The 19,132-nt window shown below is 34.9% G+C and overlaps 1 protein-coding gene across 6 annotated transcripts in view; it reads left to right on the forward strand.

Moving 5' to 3' along the window:
* Positions 1–19,132, forward strand: part of LOC129005064 (protein unc-13 homolog 4B-like) — a 96,393-nt gene that overhangs the window by 75,543 nt on the left and 1,718 nt on the right. For all 6 annotated transcript variants that reach the window (XM_054433849.1, XM_054433850.1, XM_054433853.1 and 3 more), the window contains 15 exons: positions 781–1,005; positions 3,402–3,523; positions 4,070–4,213; positions 5,243–5,380; positions 5,689–5,740; positions 6,206–6,363; positions 10,647–10,863; positions 11,183–11,257; positions 13,094–13,201; positions 13,585–13,800; positions 14,193–14,402; positions 15,839–16,006; positions 16,717–16,858; positions 18,253–18,376; positions 18,731–18,936. In XM_054433849.1, the coding sequence (XP_054289824.1) occupies positions 781–1,005; positions 3,402–3,523; positions 4,070–4,213; positions 5,243–5,380; positions 5,689–5,740; positions 6,206–6,363; positions 10,647–10,863; positions 11,183–11,257; positions 13,094–13,201; positions 13,585–13,800; positions 14,193–14,402; positions 15,839–16,006; positions 16,717–16,858; positions 18,253–18,376; positions 18,731–18,936 (2,305 nt within the window). The remainder of the gene's footprint in view (positions 1–780; positions 1,006–3,401; positions 3,524–4,069; positions 4,214–5,242; positions 5,381–5,688; positions 5,741–6,205; positions 6,364–10,646; positions 10,864–11,182; positions 11,258–13,093; positions 13,202–13,584; positions 13,801–14,192; positions 14,403–15,838; positions 16,007–16,716; positions 16,859–18,252; positions 18,377–18,730; positions 18,937–19,132) is intronic.

Raw genomic sequence — 19,132 nt, forward strand, 5'->3', positions numbered from 1 at the left:
TCAACTGGTCACAACGTGAACTAACATTTGAATTAATAATCAACAATAAATGACGGAATGAATGAAATAGTGAATTTGACTAGATGATCTGAAATTACATATTATTAAAATACTATTACTACGACACAATATCTCAAAGGGGGCGTCCCCCCGTATCCCAACGAATTTACACTTCCATTCTTGAAGACAGCAGACACACGACAATCGCTTTCGCGACGTCTCTCCCCGTACCCCACCGTGCGCATGCGCGACCACAGAGTCCTGGTGGCGTATGAGGTTTGAAAGTGGCGGGCTATTTAAATGATAGTGGATTGATCTCCACAGATGCGACTAAAAAACTATTGAAATAAGCAATTACAAAATAAATATTTTCAAATACTGTTTACTAGGTGAAACCAGTTTAAAAAATCAGTGATTACTTTGTTAGCGTATTCTATGGAAATCAGCAATTTGCCCCAGCACATACTTTGTCGGCGGCTTAATTTAACTTCATCCATATTAATTCTAAAACTGGTGACAACTTTAACATGGGGAAGGAAGAATTATATTTATCATATTATATTATTATAATATTATTATATTATTATATTATATTTATTATATTTCTAATTTATCAATATAACAATTTTATAATCTTAAATAAACATTGTGAAGTTTAAACCATATAAATTGTTACACATTCTGAAATATTGCAGGTGGTGTATTTCTTCTAACAAAAGGAATTGTTCTATACATTTAAATACCTTATTTACTAACTCATAGACGTTGTGTTGACTGCAGTCTGAGGAAGGGGTAGAGTGGAATGGAGGGTTGAGTGCTGCTGCGGAGAGTATTCTGCAGCAACACGTTGCGCAGAGCAGCATGACAGAAACAGACGAGGCTCTGGCGAAGTGGGTCGCGTATGCAGCCATCAACACCACTCATGCAGTAAGCTGTGCAGCCTTCCATTCAGCACTGCAGAAGCTGATCAGACCCATCAACAATGGACTACTCACGGACGAAGAGGTATACACCTTCACTTTAGCTATATGGTACATAATGTTGTGATTGTTATATCCAAAGTGATACCGGTATACAGTATAGTTTAGAAAAAATATGTCAAATAAATCATTTTAAAGAAGGAATTGCTGTAGAGAGGTTTCTTATTTCTTGCAGTGGCGGCGATAAGAACCCGCGGGCCCCCCGCAAGTTTGTTCGCCGGGCCCCCCCTCTCCCAATGATCTTTAAAAACATTTTCCCGTGTATTGCCTCCTAAACTTGCAATTTTGCAATAAACTTGACAAGGCATCTCCCGAGGCGTCATTATCGTCTTCCATGATCGTTGCAAAATCGTAAATACTTCCCGTAGTCATAAGTCATGGAAGAAACATTATCTTAGTTTACCGTGATTGCAAATGCAACCAAACCTATGACATCATTAGATAGCAGCATCATCGTCTCCCACGTTCACGGCCCAATCTAATATCACGGCCTAATATCTCTCCGCGACCCGTCGGTGGTGACGGGCAAATCATTTTTACGTAATCGCGGCTAAATCCTAGATATATCTCTCGCTAAAAAAGAAACGTCATTATCGTCTTCCGCAATCGCGGCCAAATATTGAAAATCTGCGGCCGGGGAGACATCGTCATCGTCACCCGCGGGGAAATGTTCTCGTCGATATCCGCGATCACGGCAAAAGCGTAGGTCTAATCTTTCAATTTCGTGAGCGTGATCCTCACGGATATAAAAGCTTTTACTTTTAATTGAGCATTATTGTATTGAATACTGAGAAAATCGGCTCGAGCTTGATTTTCTGACTTTGTGCTTGATCTCTCAAGCTTGTAGTCCAGGCTCTGTTCGGCTCGAAAATCATTATAGGCCTATTATCAAAATCAACCGTGTCCAAAGCAACCCGATTTTGAACCGATCTGATTTGGCTTGAGGCTCTAAGTTATGTAACATTTTTTACCTGACTCGATGTAAACACATCTAAAGTGCGAAGTAAACAAATCGAAAGGGCAGCCTCCTAATAGTAAGACATGAAATGAAATGAAAATCCTTCTTTAGCATCAATGAAAAAATGGAATTATTTATAAGCTAGTGACCTACCCACCTATGTTAATTTGCCGATTTGGTCGTAACAAAATTGACAAGTTTATTTAGTCGAATCAGGATAGAGGATCTTCTATGGTGTCACCCGCTGTGGGCTAGGAGGATTAACATTAATGTTTCACCTTCCTAGGCCAGAGGCCACATTGGTTATAAATACCGTGTGCTCCCACTATCTCCGCGTTCCGCCACCTCCGAACCCAAATCTGTCCCGCCACCTCCGAATTCTTGAGTGACCCTTATAATCCCACCACTGCCTGCGTTGTTAGCTGTCATTGCATCCACAGCTGCAAAGCCCCGTGGATGGAAGATTTAATGAAAATTTAACCCGTGGGTTAGGTTAGGTTAGGTTAGGTTTGGACTGAAAGTCTTAACGCAGGAAGTAACTTAGGATTATAGGGGTCACTCTGAAATTCGGAGGTAGCGGTACACGGAGGTGGCGGTACGCGGAGATAGCGGGAGCTAACCATAAATACTGCCCTACTATTATGCAACCAATATTGACTGCGCCTTCACACAATCCACGAGGACAGTTAATGCAACCCGCATAACTGATGACAATTCTTTTACTTAGGTTGGTAGAATTTATATCGATCGGTCAAGTAATAGTGTTAGTTTAGCTGTTGTAAACTACTTGAACTATAGGTTTGAACAAATTTTCATCATAAAAAAACGTATTTTAATTCTCATATAAATATTGTTATGATAGGGGACCCGTGTGGCTGAGCCTGTCACACTATCGCGGGCCCGTGTGCCAGTAAAATTTACCGAAAATCCCGGTCAAGGCTCACGGGCCCCCCTAGCTCGCGGGCCCCCCCGCACCGCGGGCCCTGTGGGCCCGCTATCGCCGCCACTGATTTCTTCTGAATATAACATTACCGCTACATTGGATTTGTTAACAGACCAATGGAAATCAGAGTGTTACCTTTGACTATGTCAATGTTGTTACTATGAGTCCTCTTCTAAAAAAAAACATATTGTTTGTGGCCTTTATAGACAAATTAAATTTGTAAACAAGATGAAACAATTAACAAATATGTATTTTGTTTGGAGGTATTTATTTGTTTGGAAGAAACGATCACAGAATAAAATATTGATCACAGATCAAGAATAAACGATTTTAACTTTTTAGAGTTTTGTCTTTAAAAGAAGCTCAGAAAATAAACAAAACAGACAACTTCAGTACCGGTAAGTTATTTTCAAATCAATTGTTTAAACTATCATTTATTTTCATCATTGTAATGTAAACATAAAAATTAATCCAAAATGAATCATTAATTAAATAAGGTAATATGAATGTGTGTTTACAGTTTAAATCATTTTGGGATGCTGCAAAGAAAATGTTACCATCATGTTTCAAAACTATCAAAAAACTTCGAAAATTACCTCCAGCAGAAAAGAGCACCACAACTCTCCTTACAAATACCCTTAGGTAAGAATTAAAACTAAAACCGTTTGCATAATATAAAAAAAAGTAGGGACGCAATTCAAGATTCTTGTCATTCGCCTATTGGGTCTGATGATGATTGGAGTGTCCAATTGAAATCGATCACCACTTACCATCTTTTTTGTATATTTACCGTTTTGTGAGTAACAGTATAAGAGTAAATATATGTTTAAAGTGTTATAAGATGTCTCTTTTATTTACTTTCTATAAAAATACACGATGAGAGGATGAAACAGCATGATTTTGAAATGTACAGTCTTAATTTTGCAGTTTATAAGAAAATAAATGACATATCATGAAAAGTATGTGCACTCAATCATTTTTCCACTTAGACATTTGAAATTAAATATAACACTTTCATCAAACTGGTACAGTATTTTTAAATTTTAAGTGATTTTTGTAATTCAATGTTAATAATAATACCTCATTAAATCAAACTTCAAAATTAAATCAAACCTCATTAAATAGTTAAGTAATTATTATTTTTTCAACTTATGGCTCATTCTTTAATATTATTGTCTGTTTTTATAGCATATTATCAACACTGAATTCCATGCAGTTACCAAAGGGTTTAGACCTGTTTCCTCAGTCAGTGTATGGTTGGCTCACTCGATCCACAAACTGTGATATTCGTTCTGTCGTGGAAGAGGCAATAACACAGGCAGCCGTGGACTGGTAGGTTCTTACATATAATGTAGCATTACTGCCTAGATGGAAAATAACTGGTCCATCATTAGATGTTAAATACTTTTGTGTCGTACTGTTGTATTATATGCATACACTCAATAAAGGATAAAAGGAATATCGTTACTATTCCACATTTTAAAATGCTAAGTCAGACATACCAGTCATATATGCTTATCAAAAATGATACAGTATATCTACAAACCAAATGTCCATGATAAAACAGCATGGTTTTTTACCATTCTAAGGTCAAAAACGTTTTACTCGTGGCATATGAATCTATCTGCTGTCAAACTTTTATGAAATGACTAGCTGGCCCGACAGACGTCGTCCTGTCCTAATGTGGTTTTATGTCAATGCTCGTTCATTTTCAAGATGAGCTCGTTCGCATGGCTCAATCACGTCCTGGTTGAAGTTCGTTTCATATGCTTACTCACCTTTAGGTTGGAGCTCGTTCGCTGTGCTCACTCGCCTTCAGGTTAGCTCGTTTGCTACGCTAACTCGCCTCCAGGTTGAAGTTTGTTCGCTCCCTCACCATTTGGCTGCAAATTAGCTGTTGTCATACAAATGAATAACAGTGCTGCACCCTGTTGGTGAACCTATTAACTTTTTAATGCTATTGAACATCACAGAATCAACTTGTTTAATTGAAACAGCTGTTAAGATTCATTAATTCCATTTCTCATAAGGTTAACATGGGAAACTCCAGAGCCACTGGGGCGGAGCCCTTTTAAGAATTTCGAAACGGGAAATAGTTTACGTCCGATTCGCATACCTACAGAATTTACACACCAAATTTCATAACGATCGGTGAAGTCGTTCCGGAGGAGTTTGCAGACAAACACTGTGACACGAGAATTTTATATATTAGATTGAAAAAATGTCACAATAGCAGAAGTTGTGTGCACAAAGGCTTAATAACATCACCTTTATCATATGAGAATTCTTGTTTTTATCTAGCTGCATGTACTTGACACTTCAACTAAAACTTTTTTAATGAAAAGTTGTTTTGAATTACAGGTTCGTCCACCTCACCGATCACAGCAAACCTGAAGACAGTTCAGAAAAGTCCAATTTGAAACACAAAATTAATATTGTTAGATTGATTAAATCAGATCTTCAAAAGGCCATAGAATTCCATGAAAAGTTGTTTGTCACGTAAGTAGCAGAAAATTATTGGTTTTGAAGATTTTGTTCAAGCTATGCAAAATTTATATTATTTACTTACTAAAACCTACACACTACCTGGTCATTTTACCTGGTTATTTTAAGTCAATACAGAAACGCTGAGTTTTTCAAATAGTAAAAAACATAGTTTTTAGAGAAAACTGTTTAACAGAATACTATAATTAATAATAGTTGGTACTAAAAATATTTTTTTCAGGATTAGGAGAACCTAAGGTTGAGGTAAGCTAAGTGTAGACTATGACAATATTGTTCACTAAACAATTAAATATATTTTTCAGGATGATACAAGTTTCTTATGCGAAGACTTTGTATACCATTTTTGAGTGTAAAGTAAGTACTCTTTTATACTCTTTAGAAAGTAGCTCTATACTAAGGATAGCTATGATCCTAACAGTTATATGATTTGAGCTAATTGAGGAGTAATAGTTAATGAAATAGCATTTTTCTTGATAAGTCTTATTAAATACTGATGTGGAGAAACTAAATTAGATACTGTATTAAGAGTGGAAAATGTGGTTGCAATAGGATTAGTTTCTGGCTTTTGCCCTAATTAAATAAAGTCAGTGCAGCTGTTTAAAATTTGTGTCCAACTTTTTATATAGTGGTAGTAAATTTCTTAATTGTTTTACATGATTAGTTGAAATTTTTGGATTGAATTCCAAATAAACCCCACTTTTTGATCGGTGCCACTCACACCTATGCTCATACAACATCTTGATTTTGGTTTTCTAAATAAGTACAAATCATTAGTAGGTACCGGTATACAAATTATTGAAATTATTTTTGCTTTGCTAGGTAAGTGAAATGACTGAGCCTTTAGTGAATGACATCTGTGCAAGTCTAAAACCCCTGAGGTATAAGGACAATTCTCACACAGCCAACATGGAGGACGACCCCCTGGCACTGGGAACAAGTCTGTTTGAACTCTACATTGAACTTCAGAGGCTGTCAGTGTAAGTCATCTACTATCTGGTCTAACTAGTATTTCATTACGCGAGCACTATGAATTGGAAGGTCACTGGTTTTATCCTGAAAAAATGTAGTAGCAGATGACCATTGGGCTTCTAAAAATGTTTACTAGTTAAGAAACAGCTAGTCTTAGAGTCAGTAATAAAGCTACACCGTTCAATATATTAATCCATTCTATCCCAAGTATTGCTATCTAAAATAATTAAATCCTTATATACAGCTACCAGTTACCCGGCGCGCCTTGCCACGCTAACACGTATTATTTTAAATGGCACCGGTAATTTGTTCTTTACGATAAATAATTAAAACTATTGTACCTGTTGCTCGAATTCAAGCAATTGTGAAGTATTACATGCGTTATTTTAAAACTAACAACAGTCACAATTTCCGATGACTTTAAAATAGTCGACTGTACCTAACAGTTCAATATAATAAACATTTCTTATAAATACGAGGGCTATCCAGAAAGTAGATTACGTTTTAGTCTGTATCCGGTAGTGGCGGGGCTAACGCGACCGTCTTGGTTATAATTCGTTACGCAGCTCAGTCGGCATCTAGCCGTGCTAGTAAGAGGTTTCTGCTGTACTCCATTGAGTTACTGTGACAGTTTAAAATGTCTATGTTAATTGAAAATTCCTCAAACTTTGTACAATTATTTTGATGACAGTACCATTTTCAAATAATATATATCATCATATCATAGTATTATTATAAATGTGAATGTTTGTGTGTTTGTTTGTTTGATTTGTTTGTTTGTTTGTTTGAAATTCAATAACACATTAACTACTGGTCGGATTGGGCTGAAACTTTGTATGATGATAGCTCACACTCCCGATCTTATCTCAAAAATCCTTTCGGGCTCTGCCCCAGTGGCTCTGGAGTGTCCCACGTTGACCTTATGAGTATTCTTTTTTAAAAGGAATTAAAGAATTTTGTCAGCTGTTTCAACTACAGAAGTTGGTTCTGTAATATGCAATATCATTAAAAATGTATAAGGTTTGCAAACCGGGTGAAACACACCATTAATTTTGTTTGCATTTATGACAACAGCTAATCTGAACCAAGCAGCAAAAAAAAGCTGTGATACACAATGATAACTGTCAAAGTAGGATTACAGTTAAGTTTATGTTTTTAATTTATAAACAACCATAGCAGAGTACCCGTCTTTTGTACGGGGTTGGCATATAAGTATAAAATGTTTATTACATTTATGGGAGAGGATGCGGTCTAAGAAAATTTGGTTCTTTAATAATTAATACGGTATATAGTATATCACATCTACCATAGGTATAATATCGTTCTACGACTGCACCTAAACCATAGAAAAAAGTAAAGTTCTCATTGTGTACCACAGCTTTTTGTTGCTAGTTGGTTCAAATTAGCTGTTGTCATAAATGCAAAAAAAATAATAGTGCTGCACCCAATTGGTAAACCTTATAACTTTTTAATGTTATTTAATATCATAGAACCAACTTGTGCAGTTTAAACAGCTGACAATATTATTAAATTCCTTTTAAGTATGAATACTCATAAGGTTAACATGGAAAACTCCAAAGCCACTAGAGCGGAGCCCGAAAGGATTTTTGAGATAAGAATAAGAATATGTCTATATGTTAAACGGGAATGTAAGCTATCATCATACCAAATTTCAACCCTGTCGGTTTAGAATTTTTCACGTTTACTTGTCACAAACATCCATCCATTCATCCAAACTTTCTCACTATTAGTAGGATATTTTTGATATTAGCGAATTTCCCATATAGGGAATAAGCTATTACCGTAGTACTCATGGTAAGACCCGGACCCGAGACCGATTTAATTTTTCATTTTGAGGTCCCTAGAGGCCAAAAACACCATCCGTTCAAATTCATATATATATATATATATATTTATATATATATTTATATATATGTGTCCGTTAGCGCGATAACTCGAGCAAAAATGATTCGATTTTTATGAAATTTGGTACAAACGTGTAAACCTACGTTTATTCGAACGAGTTCGCGATCCAGCATAATCGGACCATGGGAACGGGGGTTTATGGGGGGTTTTATGGGGTAAAAATGGGTTATTCCCAAACCCCCATGGGTAACCAAATGGGTTATTCCCATTTTTGAACCTAAAAACAAAAAATTTTGCGATTTCTTTCTAAACCGTTTTGTAGAGCTTAAAAAAAGAAATAATTTAGTATAATGAAGCGCTGTTGTATGCCTAACGGTCACGGAGAAAATTCAAAAATAGTGTAATTAAAAATTCCCATGATATTCTTATGGAGAAAATAAAAATTGTTGTAGTTTACTTGTTTATGGGTATATATTGATAAAATTTGGCAAATTTATTTATTTCATCCTATACTATTGACGTATGGTCAAAAAACACTTTTTACCTTCCCCGTAGCAGCAAACCTAAGCACTCGTTAAATCTAATGTTATTTAAATAGGGAATAATATGTCTTATTTATGGAAATATTTTAGTAAAAATGTAATCAGACGAGTTGAAATTTGCTTAGTCTGCAGGTTTGCTGCGGCGGGGGTATTGTGTGAATATACGATAATTAAATTTTTTTATTGCTTAGGTGTAGTGGTAGAACGTTATGGCTATATAGTAGATGTGTTATACTATAGCATAACCAAGCATTTTTGAAGTTAAAAGAACCAAATTTTCTCAAACCCATTGCAAATACAAAGCACGAGTATAACTGCAATAAGCATTTTATACTTATTCTACGCTAACCCTGTACAAAGGACAGAATTCTGCTAGTTGTATAATAAGAGCATATTCTATTGTCTATTTTCAGAGCCTCGGATTTAGCTTTGTAAAGTAAATATTTTTTTTAGCAAATTTCCTTATAGGAAATATGCTGTTATTGTAGGCCTCGTGGTAAGACCTGGACCCGGGACTGATTTACCCGGGTCATTGTTTTGAGGTCCCCAGAGGCCAAAAAGACCCTTAGTTCAAATTCATGTGTTCGTAAGGGCAATAAATCAAGCGGTTTTGATGAAATTCGAGTAAAACAATGTATCTTTGAACGAGTTCGCGAATCAACCGTTGCTTTGCCTAACGGTTACGGAGGAAAAAAGTGTTGGCCTTTGTTCAAAATTGTCCTGTTATTCTTATAAAGAATAAATAAAATGTTGTTTGTTTGTTTATGGATATATTAAATCAAATTTGGCAGTTTTGTCTATTTCATACTAAAGCCCCTGTCACACGGAGCTGGTTTTCTAGCCGCTAGTAACTAGCAGCTAGAACCAGCGGAAAACCAGCATCGTGTGACTGACTCTCCAGCCGCTAGTAACACTCGCATGAGCTGGTATCTCCAGCCGCTGGAGGTTTTAAACGGTTTAATATTACAAGCGCTTGAAGAGTCACTTGCAGGTCATGTGACCACCCAACTGTAGTCTCTAGCATCATTCCAGCTCTGTCTGACAGTATCGTGCTAGTTCTCGTAATAAGAAAAATGAATTTAAATTAATTAAACACATTTAAACTAATCAAGAATAAATTTAAACTTTCATGTTTAGAAATTGTTCATACATTGCCGTAATTTTCTCGTTGTTACGATTGCTACATCTCACATATATTAATTAAATGAATGTGTTCTTGAAAGATAAAGTCCTTATGTTATACGCCTACCACAACTTATTCTATTTTAATTAGTTAATTTACATGCCCGTAGTAGATACAAAATAATAGTGTTTATATATTAAAAGTATATTTTTTCCTTGAACTTTTTAATTTTATGATAGCTGATCATAGACAAAACATCAATTCTAATAGCATCAGAAGACATTATTTTTGTTAACTACACAGTCAGTTCCAATTACATCACCAAACTTGTAAGTTGTAGCGCTAGTTCTCCAGCTTCGTCTGACAGGACTTCTAGCGCGCTGGAGAACTAGCAACTAAAGCAGCTGGATCTCGCAGCGAGAACCAGCTGCTGGAACCAGCTCCGTGTGACAGGGGCTTTAGCTTTTAACATTTTAATGAAAAACATACCTCTTCCCTGTAGCAGCAAACATAAGTACTCATTAAAATTAATGATATTTAAATGGGAAATAAATCTGACAATATTAAGGGAATATTTTAGGAGAAGTCTAGCCCTAGCCAGGTAAATGGAAATTTGCTTAGTCTGCAGTTTCACAGCGGGTCTATTTTTATGCTGTATTCGTTTAAAACTTAATTTTAATACATATTTTGATACAGATAAATTGAAATATATTTTTTTAATTATTTATCACAGCTGACTAAATTAACCATTACATTGCAGCCTAGGTACAGCAATCTGCCCGTCGGAGTCTGATAACTTCCACATCACTCGGTTCCACACATGGTTCCATCGTGGAGTCGCTCACTGGCTAGATATTGCAGTTTACAAAGCAATGCATCGCATACAGCGAGCCGTGGAACTTGATGAACTCATCCCTATAGATTCAACTGTCAGATACTCTTCTTCTGCTGTTGACACCCTTCATATATACCACCAGGTAAGACGCAATTGTGTCTTATTTATTGTCAAAATAAAATTTCATTCAGTTTCTCCAAACAAACAAAATAGTGACTTTTGAACTTATTTTAGTTTCCATTTCAATAATTCAACCTCAATGAATGTTCGTTTCTTATTTATTTTCATACTATTGTAATCACTCTGCAACAATGGAATTTCAATAATTTACATAAATTTACCTGTATGGAATTGGGAAAACCAGCAGGTTCACCATAGGAGATATTATTATCATTTCTACATTAATTAGTATCCTCTACTACTCATTGAAAATGTTGTATAGTAATTTGTTTCTTTTGCAGATAAAAACATTCTGGCAACAATTGTCATGGCCCGATGTTGAAGGATCATACACGTTCGTTGCAAAAATCATGGATGTAAGTAAATGTTCCCTATTTTTATTGCTCAAAATAATTACAGAACAACTTCAATACAACAATCCTAGGTATATATTTTTTTCAGAACTGAAGAGTTTTGTGGAGATAACATTTTCCCTCTACTTAATGAACAAACTGAACACAACCTTAATATATACAATTTTTAGTAAACTTGGCAAAATAAGCCAACTTCAGTTAAGCAAATTTCTTGTGGTAGAGTCTCTATATAAGACAATTCCTACAATTTCACCTCATTAATAATGAACTTAAAGTATCCTACAATAAAAAGAAGAAAAAATTGTGTTTCAACATGAATGCTTATAGTTAAAGCAACAAGAATTGGTGTGCCGTGATGAAAAGCTATGAAATGTGTCTTGAAGGTACGTGAAAGTTTTCTTGAAAAGGTCTGTTTGAGAGACAATGGATAAAAACTATCACCAAATTACATTGTTCATATCGACTTGACCATGTTGACAGACCACTATCACAGAACTTTTTCCTAACAAACAGGATAAATAAAACCTATAAAATACAACATACAAAATAGGGTGGGCATTATTTTTCAGTAGTCTATGAGTACTGTAGTATATTGATTTTACTTTCTGTACCTTAGGCCAGTTCTAGACATTTTCTTATTGTAAGCGAACAACATTCTGGCCCCCTCCCCATAAAAAATATATGGTAGTCAGTGCCGAATTTTGGTAAAATTGTTGCGGACTACAGTGTTTTGTAAACTAAAACAACTTTTCAGAAGAAAAATTGAACTTTTTTTATTTTCTAGAACTTATTATTTGCCAAGATTGCGGGTAACGATTAAGATGTCCCGTGATCGCAAGAGAAGTTCACAATTTAACAGGGACTGCGGGTAGGGATAATAATGAGGTCTCCGTGACTGTGGAAGATTTTCACCGTTTCAAGGCCATCGCAGGTGGTAATAATCTTGTTTCGTGATCATAGAAAATATTCACGATTTCGTAGGGATTGCGGGTAGCGATTATGATGTCCCCGTGATTGTGGGAGATGTTCACAGTTTGTTGGCGATCCCGTGTTTGCTCGGGTTAATTTGGCCTAGGGCCGCAAGTACCCTAATATACTGATATTAGTAAGGACTATTCGGATACATGAAAAAAGTAAATAACAATTCTTATACGAAACGTGCAAATGTCTGCCGGACTAGTCAAAGTAGATGACAGAGCGGTGCGTGACGGACGAGTGTCCATTTGATATCATTTGTGGAATTCTTATTTGGGGACAATAATAATATAGTAAAGGGATTGTGTGTAAGCGTCTCGCACCTTATGATAAACGATTTACCCTAACTCCTTACTCATACAGCCATATTTTGGTGATATATATTCAATGCCTTTAGTCACCTTCCATTAATTAATACTGAATATCAGAGAATGTTTAGGCCCCCCTTTTACTTAGCGCCCTACGCAACCACGTACTTTGCTTAGCACTTAAACCGGCCCTGTCTGTACCTTTAGATTTTACACCTTTATTTTCAGCTGTAATGTTCACTTACAACATTCTGTGTGGAATAATCATTTGTGTTTGCTTTTTTATTTTTTAGAAACAGTAAGTTTATACGATTTATCAATCAGTTTAAAAGGTTTCGAATGTATTTGAGGTAGTTTTTGAACTTTTGATATGGCAATATTTTATGAATGTAACAAGTTCTGGGTTTGATCTCTTGGGATTTTGTTGTATTGAGGTTGCACAACAATAAAATATTTTACTCAGTTCTTCTTCTATTAGCCGTATTTCCCCGTATGCTTTTTAGTCATAAAATTTTAAGCACAAGTTACTTTATCAACAATTCTGTTATTTTTCCAGGACATTTGTAGGTGTTCAGATCACTATGCAGATATCATGGCTTCGAGAGTAGAGAAGATGGGTGAAACTCAAACTGTCTACCAGAAGAAATTTGAAGTTACAAATGAAGTATGGAGTAAATATTGGTATTAAATTAAGTTTATTTTGAAAAGTAATTAACAACACGAATATTATAACAGAAACAGTATTGATCATAAACAAATGACGCCACCATCCCGAAAGCAAACATGTTTGTATTGTTATTTAAATTAAACTGTAAAAAAAGTCCAAACCATATCTAAATGTTATCAGTGGTTCGAGCTAGTGACGTTTTATATTTATGATGCACTAGAGGATGTCCAGTGGTCGAAAACTCAACCAAAAATATGTAATGTAAACAGATATCTCTATTTTCACCCCACGCTGTAAATAAAACATGTGATTGGAATTTCTTCAATTTGTTTAAATTTCTGTTACATGATGTACTGGATTCTAAGATGTTTTTTTTTCAGTGGTGCTTGGCTATCAACAATATTGACTATGTGCGCCAGTCAATCCAGCCGTTTGTTAAAGAACTGGGCTTGGATGACATCATCAAGAAATTGGCAGAGTTTCAGAGTCACTCAGCGGCTGAACATTGTAGGGAAACATTGCAACTAGTCTTGGATAATGCAGTGGAGACGGTCAAAAACAAAATTTTGGACCTCTTGGAAACAGTTGTTGAGAAGGTGAGCACATCATGTTCTGGTGAGAGAGATGTTCTGTTATGTTATTTGACTAAATTACATAACAGCAAATGACATCATTGCATTAAAACTTTTAATTTCTCCTTTTTTTCTCCTTTGATAAATGATCTTCCAAAAACATAAATTATCATATCATTCTAATATTATTTTAACTATATTCTGAGAACTGAGAAAGTCAGAAATGTTTGAAAATGATAAAATATTGGATAAAAAGAAGTGAATTTTTAAATTACCTCATACAAGTAACGATCTCCATATAAATAGTTATGTAGCCTAATACAGTATTTTTAAAGTCCGCACATGAACTTAACTGACTGTTCTAGTGACTTTTAATTAGCATATTCTTGATGGCAAGTACTGTTCACTCTTTGCAGATGAGTCCAGCAATCAGGAGGTTTTTAATGGAAGGAGCAGAGTTGGCAGATCAAGAGAATAACTCTGTTGATCGACTGATGCAGTACCTAGACGAGAACTTGACGACTCTTGGCTCTCAACTGAACCCCGACAACTTTGACAGAATTCTCAACATTACATTTAACAAGCTGGCAAACATCATGTACGAGTTGGTTGAGAATGGGCTCGAGGTAAAGAACTATTATTTAACCTGTTAGTCAAGTTGGCCTATGTGACTAGTTTTGTTATTTGGTGATTTTGAATAAGTATTAACATTGTGTTTGGTTTTGGATGTATATATCTATCTAGTGCCAACAGTTACCTTTCCCATAGTGACTTAATGATACAGGCTTCAGAAGCATGCAAATATCACACCAAAGATCACATCAAACATTCATACAAAGTTACAAATGAGATTGGCTTTTCACCATAGCATAGTTCGCCATTTAAAGCTTAGCTAGTAAATTTTTTGTCATACTGCCGCAAAAACAAATGCTTTAAATGCAGTGCATGTCTAAAGTATCTCTTTTGCTCCCTAGGTAGTAAAAAACCATTTTGTCCCCAGGGCGTGAAAGTCAGCTGTCATAAAAGTTTAATATTTAAAGCAAATCTCATCTAGTAATTTGTTACAATAATGATACTGCCTTGTTTGCCTAAAGTAAACTCAAATTACATCAGCTTAAGCAACACTCAACACACACAACAATGTTGGTCAACTTCAACTCATCAACTGTGAGGGAATTGACAACTCAGTGCTGATGTTACAGATTTAAGTGAATTTCCCATAAGGGAATAAGTTGTTACCGTAGGTCTCATAGTAAAATCTGGACCTGGGACTGATTTGCTTCTTTTTCTTTTTGAGTTCCCCAGAGGCCAAAAACCCCATACGTTGAAATTCATATATATATATATATATGTGTCCGTTAGCACAATAACTCGAGCAAAAATGATCCGATTTTGATGAAATTTGATAAAAACGTGTAAACCTACATTTATTTGAACGAGTTACCGAACCAGCATGATCGGACTATGGGAACGGAGGTTTATAGGAGGTTTTTTGGGTAAAAATTTGTTTTTCCCATTTTTACCCTAAAAACATAATTTTTTTCAATTTCTTTTAAACCATTTTGAAGAGCTTATAAAAAAATAACTTTGTTTGTGGAAGTGTTGTTATGCAATGGTTAAGAACATAAAAAAATTACAATTAAAAACGTTATTCTTATGGAGAATAAGTAATCTATCGTAGTTTGCTTGCTTATGGATATATTTTGATCAACTTTGGCAAATTGATTTATTCCATACCATCAATAATTATAAACATTTAATAAAAAACACCCTTTCTCTTCCCTGTAGCAGCAAACCAAAGCATTGCTTGAATAAACTAATGTTATTTAGGTAGGGAATGAATATGTCATTTAAGGAGATATTTGAATGAAAATTCTATTAGGCAAATGGAAACCTTCTTAGTCTGCATATAAATTGTATGGTCCATGAAGAAAGGGTAGTTAATTTTAAATACATTTAAAGGAAGAATGATTGTGTTAATCCCTTACTTTCTGAGAAATAATTTCACACATTTTTTATCAACAAGATAAACTAGTAGCCAATGTGTGTGATTTTGTTTCAGAAAAGGAAGCCACCACCTTTCTTTGCCAATCTGCACAAAACTCTGCATGTGTTGATGGGTTTCTTTAGACAAGGGGAGAACAATCAGAACAATAACAATGAGATGATGTCCCAGATAGAGAGGTTGCTGACCTTACATGGGATGGACACTCCAGAGCTCGTCATGCAGGTAAGCCATTAGCACCACTACTTTACAAACGTACTATCTTCCAGGTATGGCAGATAACATTAGCAATGGTTTTTTTTATGTTAACTGTAAAACTTTATTTTCTATTCGCACCAGCTAAAAATTACAAATACAGTCTAATATATCATACTAAATAAATATTATAGTTATAGGTTATTTTGGCATTCTAATCATTTCTATAGCTTTAATTTTTTTTGTATTATTTTTCTAATAAAAGAGTATACTGCAAACTAAGATGACAATGACCATGGGCAATTTACTTAATTAACTGTGACTCATATTTAGGTTAAAATAAGCGTCCCCATCTCAATTATTGATAGTTGATAATTCATAAAAATAAAACAAAATTTAATGTTGACTAGCAGCCAGCGTCACTTTGTGACTTCAAAATCTGTGATATATTTAAATTAATTTACAATAATTTTCAATTGCCATTCCTATCAAAACACAAAATCTAAGGTAAGTCATTTTCTTCTTTACATTTTATATATACAGCATTACAATATTTTATGCTATGTTCTGTCATCAACTATCACCACGTCAATGCTGTACGTACTACATGGGTTAAATAAATAGACAAACATAGAAATGAATGCAGTGGTCAAAACCAAGCCTAGGGCTATAGAAATGGTTCAACACAACATAGAGTAGTTAAGATGGAAGTGCTACAGAGAGTTTCTGTTTTCACACAGGTTCACATCGCACGCCTAGAGGAACAGAGGAAGATGGCGACCACACCCATGGGTCTGCTGACAGTAAGACTACAGTTTGTCCACGACACACTACGTTTGGAGGTCCTCAATGCTAGGAACCTCAAGCCCTTGGACTCCAATGGTAAAGAATTACACTACATATAGCATTTAAATTTGATTCCATTGCCTTGTGTTAAATTGATCTCTTGAGGTATACTGTCTTACAAAAATATATACAGTAATGTCAACAATGCATATTCTCTTGCATAAGGCCAATCATACTTTCATAGCACACTTTGATATTATCAAGAAACGATGAGACAAATACCATTTACTTGTAAATTAGATACGGCCTCCCAGCTAACATAATGCACTGTGATTCATTCTCGTGACCCTCAAATTCTATTTTAGAGGCATTCAAAAACTTATGAACTAGAACACTAGATTACGTGAAAACTGAAAATCTAAATATCAGCATTATTGATAAATTGAGCAGTAATTGTCTCTGATTTTATATTACAGTAGGTGTTAGCCTTGAAATTGACATGCCTAAGCTTGTACTCTACCTCTAAAATCATTGCAACTGTTAAGCATTGTGTACTAGGTTACTTGAAAGAGATGGTACTCCACCATCCTGATTAAATATTTCAATGGTATTCTTTCCTTTTTACATCTTAAATCCTCAGAATAACATCAAATTAAAAAAAAAAAAAAAAAAAAAAAAAAAAAAAAAAAAAAAAAACAAGTAATTTAGCTCTATGTAGATTTGAAGTACTGTTTAAAGCAAGAGTCCATATGACACACTGTGTGACGTTTACAATTGCTTAGACATCAGTCGTACAACAAGATAAATTACATACCAAGTATTGCTGAAAATTTTCCATTATTCAAATTATATGGAATTTGGAATTATGTGTATAGCCCTTGATCCTCTTATTTGATTTAATTTTAAAATTACAGATCTGTATCTGGTGACAATGCTATTTTTAGCAAATTACCCTGTAGCTATTACTGTACTGTAGGTGGCACAGTAAGATATAGACCGATCGATATACTTTTTCATTTTGATGTCCCTAGACACCAAAACACTATTCGTTCAAAATTGTATATACCGCTCTATATACTATATATACGTCTGTGAACGTGATAGCTCTACTAATTTTGTCCGATTTTGATGAAATTTGGCTTTAAGGTGTAGAGCAGGATAAACTTAAATGAGTTCGCGAACCAGCTTGATTGGACCATGGAACGGGGTTTTATTGGGTAAAAATGGGTTTTCTCAATTTTGAATGTCAAAACAAGAAATTTCCCAATTTCTCACCAAACCATTTTAAAGAGATAAAAACAAGTGAAAACCCAATCAGGCAAATGAATTCGCTTAGACTGCAGGTTTGGGGGTATTTATTGATCACACAAAAGTTTTGAAATCATAATATTAAAATATCCTTCCATGATTACAAAAAACTTCTTTCTTTCTTTTGGTGTTACCTATTGTTAAAAATAAACCCAATTTTCACTTACATATGTGTGTTGCAGGTTCTTCTGATCCTTATGTGAAAATTCACTTATTGCCTGAGGAGCTCTTTGCAGATGTAAAAAGGCCAAGGACAAAAGCTCAAAAACAAAACTTGTTTCCTCTATTTGATGAGACTTTCACAATGTGAGTGAAAATAAACAAGATTTTATTTATAATAGGCCTAATATACTAGGTGGTATAAAAGTAGATAAAAATTGTTATTTTTTGCTAGTTATAGTGTGAATACCAAGAACAGGGTTTGGCCCGCAAAAAAAATATCCTATAATATACTATTTTCTTATTAGGCAATAAAATTAGTTGAATACCTAACAAAACAGGAAAACAACAAAAATTTAAAATTACAAACTTAATTTGTTGAATAAATCTACGTTTATTACGTTTTGCTGAAATTTAAAGTACTGTCGTTTTGGCTAGGATGAACCATTTTGGGTCGGGTTTGGACTATTTGCATTAGCGACATGTGTTATCTGTCAACAGCCAGCTAACCAGGGAGCAGAGACAAGCTAAAGACGCCATGTTGCTGTTCATGGTCAAGGACCAAGACTACTTTGGTGTAACTTCACAGTTTCTGGGAGAGGCTTACTTCCCTTTCAGTGAGATTCCTACAACGACCATGGAGATCAATCTACGAGAGATGCAACAGACGCATCTCAAACTCAGCAAGCCGACGGAGTCTAGTTTGGGTGAGTTTCAAATAATCGACTAACATGGATTCTTTGATATCACATCAAACTGAATTAACTCTATGTGGTTTCGGGTGTTAATTTAAATCTCTTTACAAGTGGTTGTAGGAGAACTAGTTTTAATAATTGGTGAGCCTGTAATATTAATTATATTTAATGTTATTAGCCTATGAAATACTCCGCCACAGCAAACATG

This window comes from Macrosteles quadrilineatus, unplaced genomic scaffold, assembly GCF_028750875.1.
Source record: "Macrosteles quadrilineatus isolate MER2022 unplaced genomic scaffold, UCM_ALF_1.0 Scaffold_15__1_contigs__length_3749704, whole genome shotgun sequence".
Taxonomy (NCBI): Eukaryota; Metazoa; Arthropoda; class Insecta; order Hemiptera; family Cicadellidae; genus Macrosteles; species Macrosteles quadrilineatus.